The sequence below is a fragment of the Myotis davidii genome, unplaced genomic scaffold, assembly GCF_000327345.1.
Source record: "Myotis davidii unplaced genomic scaffold, ASM32734v1 scaffold43, whole genome shotgun sequence".
Lineage (NCBI taxonomy): Eukaryota > Metazoa > Chordata > Mammalia > Chiroptera > Vespertilionidae > Myotis > Myotis davidii.
The window spans coordinates 304,692-311,024 of record NW_006294590.1 but is presented as its reverse complement, the minus strand read 5'-3'; the positions used below and the strand labels follow the sequence as shown (position 1 = coordinate 311,024).

Sequence of the window (6,333 nt, the reverse complement as noted above, 5' to 3'; positions counted from 1 at the left end):
AATCTCCCCACGCACAGCAAATGAAGAAAGCGAAAACGAAGGCTAGAGACCATGAAGCAAAGCTAGTGCGTCAGCTGAGCCCGGTCCTTGTCGTGCCCACAGGGACATGTCCCCAAGGTGCCGTGTGTCTTCCTCCTCCCCACGCACTGCAGGCACACGCCAGAAATGAGCTCACGGAGCGTGCGGCTGATCCGTTTCCCAATGCCTGGCTGTCTTTTCTCACTGCGTGTCTAAGGACCCACGTCTGCCTCAATTCGACAGACACTTCTGGAAACGCGCTACACAGGACTCGTTTCCTGGCCCTGGAGCCTCAACGGGTGGTGACCTTCCAGGGGCACAGCAGTCTGCTGCCACGTCCGGGGCGTTTTCACGGAGAAGCATGCGAGTGGGTGCTCAGAGGCACTTGCTACAGTAGAACCATGTCCCTCTCCTCCTGCAGAAGGCGGGCCGGCTCCATCTCATGCCAGCTGTCGGTTTATCCCTCCTCAGGGAGTCAGATTCGTGCACTACAGGTGCGCGTGGCAGGCAGGAGCGATTATACTGCCACATGGGGCTACTCAGTCCCCTAGTTAAAGAGGATCATTGGGTGTCCTCTGCTTGGCAGGCACTGGGGTTGCCACCACGGTCAGAGACAGGAAAATAGGAGGCAGGAAACTTGCGCTCTTGGAACTTGGAGTTTAGAGCAGAAGCTGGACATTTAAAAAATCATTACAAGTGCCCTGGCCAATTCTGCTCAGTGGGTAGAGCCTGGCCTGCGGACTAAAGGGTCCCAGGTTCAATTCTGGTCAAAGGCACAGGCCCGGGTTGCGGGCTCAATCCCCAGTGGGGGGCGTGCAGGAGGCAGCCAATCATTGACTCCCTCATCATTGATGTTTCTCTCTCTCTCTCTCTCCCTTCCTCTCTGAAATCCATAAAAATATATTTTAAAAATGCAGTACGGGTAAGAGGAGGAGCCCTGACTTGGAGGAAGGAGACCTGGTCCTGGCTGGCTCTGCGTGAAGAGCTGTGTGAACACGGCACGCCCTTCACAGCGCAGAGAAGAGCGGCCTGATGTCATCGTCAGTCTCCCTTCCTCCTATGAACAGCAGCGGGCACAGCGGAGTAGACGGCCCGGTCCACTGCCCAGGAACTACGCTAACCTGCGTGAAGACGCGCTGTGAAGCCTCACTTTTAGTATCTGTGAAATGGGAATAACAATCCAAACATCACGAAAAACTATGAAAACATAGTGCCCAGCAGCAATTCTCTATCACTGATCATAAAGCTTTGACAGAGCTGCCTTCCAAGATGCCCTTGTTAATAACTAACCTCCCATTTGTAATTAAGACATGTTATCAGTAAACTCCTGATAAAGATATGTACCAGCCTGGCTTCAGTCATGTCAAGAACAAAGAAAATAACACTTTAGCCAAAAAGGGTCAGAATTACAAAGATAACAACCAAAGTGAAATACTGCAACATATGAGATGTACCTTGAACGGGGATTTCCCCATAGTTTGGTCTCTTATCTGACAGGGCTGTCAGGGGTTTGGATGTAGAAATTGGTCCACTTATGGAATGTCTCTGAAATCATAAGATAAACATGGTTAACGTTAGGTTGAGTCTAGAGCTGGGACTCACACAGAAAACTGCAGAGAGTAAATAGTGATGAATTTGCATAATCCCTTCCAAACTATACAAGGCTGACACTAACTCTCTTAGTGAGATTACACACAGAATACCAGTGGCTCCAGGGGTCAGTGATGTGGGGTCAGGGAGGGGAGGGAAGGTGTAACTGTAAAGGGTCGTAGGAGGGGTCCTTGCGTGATGGAAACATTGTCTACATATACCAACGTCAGTGTCTCGGTTGTGGCATTACACGATAGATTTACATTATACGATAGATTTACAAGACGGTATCTTTGAGGGAAACTGGGCATTGGGGTCCTTCTGTTTTAAGTGGTTATTGGTCACATTATAGGCCAGAGAGAGAGAGACAGAGAAGAGACCAATGGAGAGAGGAGCCCAGCCATCCCGGCTCAGCCAGGCCCGCCCACCCTCTAGCTGGAGCAGCTGGCGGAGTGAGCCCAGGGAAAGCAAGCCAAGAACGGCGTGGCCACCCAGAGAAACGTGAACAACAGCCAGGCGGCTGCCTTAAGCACCGAGTTCTGAAATGATCTGCTGGGCAGTAGAGGCTGAGGATGCCAACTCCATGTTCAACCTAGAGAAGTAACTTAGTAGCGCGTTAAAGCAGGGTCGCTGAAGCCACACTGCCCAGGTTCAAATCCCAGCTCTGCCACTTCTTCATCGTCTGACCCTCAGCAAGTTGCCTTCTGGGCCTCAGTTTCCACAGGTGAAAACTAGGGGTAAGAACAGTCCCTAATACCCCACAGAGTTGCTGTGAGGATTAAATGAGTGACTACAAAGCATCTGGAACAGTGCTGCACATACAGTAAGTGTCCAATGGTTGTTCCCTATCACTATCAGCGATTTTCAGATTCATCCAACTGACATTTCCATAATTTATTTCAATTCCATCTATTCACCAGCATTTTAGGGGGAAAATCCCACTACATCCTGCACGCAGTGGTCAGCTGCTCCCCCCGCCCCCCCCACTTGACACGAGTGCGAACGATTCTGAAGAGGAAGGACTAGCTGTGAGGTGCTGAGACCCGGGCCTCTGAGCACAGGCACTGACCTGCATGGGGGAGACAGCGGCCGCAGGCGGCGTCTTCATAGGACTTGGGCTCAGCGGGGTTCGAGGAATGGCGGCTGCATTAGGGTTTGGTCCTAGAAAAACAAACAAAGAAACAAGTGCATGAGAAAGGCCTCAGGGTAAGTGGAAGCTTGTGTGACTGGTCTCCCCGGACGGGTTCACTAAGTGAACCGTGCTCTCCGCTCCCCGGGAGGCTGTCCAGGCTGATGCCACCTCCGCTGCACACAGGAGCTGAGGGCCAAGATTTGGTGTTGGACGTGAGAAGTCTAGGAACCACCTCCACGCCAGTGCCCAGTCGGCGTTTGAGGACACGGGTCTGCAACAGCAAAGAGGAAGGGCAAGGGCTGAAGTCCTGAGGCAGCTGTGAGGCACAGAGAAGGCGCTCAAAGTCACAGGCCTGTGTGAAGGCACAGCTCTACAGGGGGCCAGGCACGAGTCTCAGACCAAGATCCCTGAAGCTGAAGCTTCCCCAAACCTCCTGTTAAAAAACACCCTCTAGTGGGACTCACAGTGACTCTCCGTGAAATCTGACGGGACTCAGAGCTAAGGCAATGAAGAACACCGACCCGGACTGAGCACGCGGTAAGGGACATGACTGCCCGCCCCGCACACGGGCAAGAACTTACCTTGGGACGCGCTGTCGAAGGACTTGATGAGGGTTTTGACCGTGGGGGTCGGCTCAGAGGAAGTCGAGGACCTTCTACTCAGCCCCATGCCCTGCCTCAAGGCTGCCAAGTCCCTCTCAACAGCGTTCATGTAGTTATACACCCGGCCGCGCTCCTCCTCTTGCCTGAAAACAATATTGAAATCAGGGCATTTTTTTACATATATACTAGGTAATACAAACTCCCCTTCCCCGCCAACTGAAGAGCATTAAAAAGTATCAGTTTAAAATAAAAAAAAATACTATCAGTTGAGCAGAGTAAATTACTTGGTTTAATCTTCTCATTTGCTTGGTAAATTCCAGGAAATGATATGAAAATCTTTATATCAGGTTCTCCTAAGTACGTTAAGTAACCATCAGTTCCATTTTCATCTGAGTGAGTGTAAGGTGAGGACATTAGTAATCAATTAGCAATAAAACGGGAGGCGGACGCCCCGAAAGTCTGACTCAGAACTGGGGGCCTCACGGTTCTGGGCTGCTGGGAAGGCCTGGGCCCGTGGGAGTCTGGGAACTCCCAGCACGTACAGGTCATCCAGACTGGCTGTCCAACATGCTAGGCGTAGACACGGAAATACAAAGAAATGAGATCAAAGCACACACTTTTAAAATAAAAATTTAAAAACTGCTGCAGTCTCCAAATAGAATTTCTACAAAGGGGGAAAAAAAAAAGACTGAGGCCATATTAGTAACATGAGTCCCCTTGATGCTCGGGGACGGTCGTGAGTCATCTAAAAATCAATTGCACTTCGCTCTGGCCGGCTCTAATTCTCGGAGCTAACACAGACGTTTTCACCGGGGATGAAATTTCAGTTGCAGAGTTTGTACATGTCATGTAACTAGCAAGCAAGTTTCTAGGTGAGCAAACATTAAGCCAGCCCTTAGGAAAATTTCTCATTTGGCTCTTCTTTTGACTATATTTTCAAAAACTAAAAACATATTAGTAAGAACAGTAGTGTTTTAATATTTTTGCATATCTCTTTAATGTCTGGCTCAACAAAATACTGCTACGTTCTCATTTCTTATACATTCACTCTATTGCGATGTGAAAAATAAGTAATTGCACAGATATGTAATTGGAAAAGGAAAGGAAATTTTAATGATATTAAAATCAGTGTGTTTTTTTAGCTAGCTGTGGCTATTCTTCCTTGATGGTACACCAAAATGCAACAAGTGGTAATTACTTAAAAGTTAGTTGCTGTCTGCTAGTGTGGCTCAGTGGTTGAGCGTCAACCCATGAACCAGTAAGTCACTGGTTCGATTCCCGGTCAGGGCATATGCCCACTTTGCGGGCTCGATTCCCAGTGTGGGACATGCAGGAAGCAGCTGATCCATGATTCTCTCTCATCACTGATGTTTCTATCCTTCTCCCTCTCCTTTCCTCTCTGAAATCAATAAAATATAATTTTAAAAAAAAACAAACCAAACCCTCTGACCTCCTCCAGAGATGTGATTATGGACACTGGCAATTCTGAAGGATCTCTGCAGACTGCACTATGCCACAGGTGTCCTAAAATGAGGCCAGGAAAGCTGAGTAACTTCTACTAACTCCACGCTCGGTCATCCCAGTGTCACACCCCAAGTTTTCTCCACAACACCACACCACAGAACTGGGATGTGCTGACACATATGGACGCAACTGGATTCTCAAAACGTACTTGCGGGACTTGATTTCTTCCAGTTCTTTGGTGAGCTTCTCATTTTTTTCCTGAGCCTCATGTAACCGGCGCTTCAGGTCACCAATCTCCTCTTGGGCTTCAGACTTGATGTCATTGGCAATGACCACTGCAGTCTGAAGATCAGCCTGAAACTGCCGCCATTCTGCAGATTCTTCCTATATTAAAAAACTGAATTTTTATTTCCAAAGGAGAACAGTAAAAACTTACTTAAAACAATAAAATGTGTTTATGATTAGGTTGCTGTAATGCACTGTCCTAAAAGATGATAAACTTCTTTTAAATCCCAGAGAACTGCTATTACCTATAGCTAGCAGGTAATGCGATTATTATGACTGAACTTCTTAACGAGGAAAACATTTTCTAGCTATCTGTCCACTGAGGCATCAAACATTCAAAAAGCGCTCAATAAATATTAATGATGGCAAAGTCAAGCCTTCCTTACTCATTCAAGTTTCAAAGCAAGTCTTAGGAAAACAAACATATCATCCAAAATGTATAGCGTTTTACCTCTGAACAGCTCAAGAAGGTAGATAAATGGTGTGTGAACCCTGCTGAAAAGTCATACAGTGAGACACTATAAATAACCTGACATCAAAAACTAATAGCGAAAAAAAAATCAAAAGTAAAGGAAAAGGAAGAGGAAGCCAGAAGAAAAACACTGAACCTAATCTAGGCAGGCACAACCTTAGAGACAAAGAGAGGAGCTAAGGAACTGTACAGTCCACCGCTTCCCACAGCCACGGAGGATGCGGGGGTGGCTGGGGGAGCCTCCCCGGGGCATGGCCTCCACCACAGCTTCAGCTGCCCACACCCAGCCCAGCGCCTGCCACCCCAAAGCATGTCCTGCCCCGGGAGGGCAGCGGAGCAACTGTGGCACCAGCCAGACTATGACGTCAGCTCCTCCACCCTCGGCAGCAGAGGGCACTGCTGCCGGCAAGCTGACCAGACCCACGGCAGACTGGAACAGCTTGGTGTAGGGTACTTCCCAATCAACAGCTAACCACCTTTCTTTCCAAAAGATAACACTTGCTTCTTAAACCCATCTTTTTATAGAAATATTTTTATTGATTTCAGAGAGGGAGAGGGAGAGAGATAGAAACATCAATGATGATGAGAGAAGCATGGACCGGCTGCCTCCTGCAGGCCCCACACTGGGGATGGAGCCCCCAAACCGGGCCTGTGCTCTAATCGGGAATCGAACCGTGACCTCCTGGTTCATAGGTCGACGCTCCACCACTGAGCCACACCGGCCGGGCTAAATCCATCTTTCTAAAATTACCACTAATGAGCTACTAGTA

The 6,333-nt window shown here is 48.5% G+C and overlaps 1 protein-coding gene across 3 annotated transcripts in view; it reads right to left on the bottom strand.

Moving 5' to 3' along the window:
- The window catches only part of SPECC1L (sperm antigen with calponin homology and coiled-coil domains 1-like), a 51,859-nt gene that overhangs the window by 30,250 nt on the left and 15,276 nt on the right, over window positions 1-6,333 (bottom strand). For all 3 annotated transcript variants that reach the window (XM_015567242.1, XM_006768742.2, XM_006768741.2), the window contains 4 exons: window positions 5,015-5,190; window positions 3,322-3,485; window positions 2,678-2,769; window positions 1,473-1,563 (listed from right to left, as the gene is read on the bottom strand). In XM_015567242.1, coding sequence (XP_015422728.1) covers window positions 1,473-1,563; window positions 2,678-2,769; window positions 3,322-3,485; window positions 5,015-5,190 — 523 coding nt within the window. The remainder of the gene's footprint in view (window positions 1-1,472; window positions 1,564-2,677; window positions 2,770-3,321; window positions 3,486-5,014; window positions 5,191-6,333) is intronic.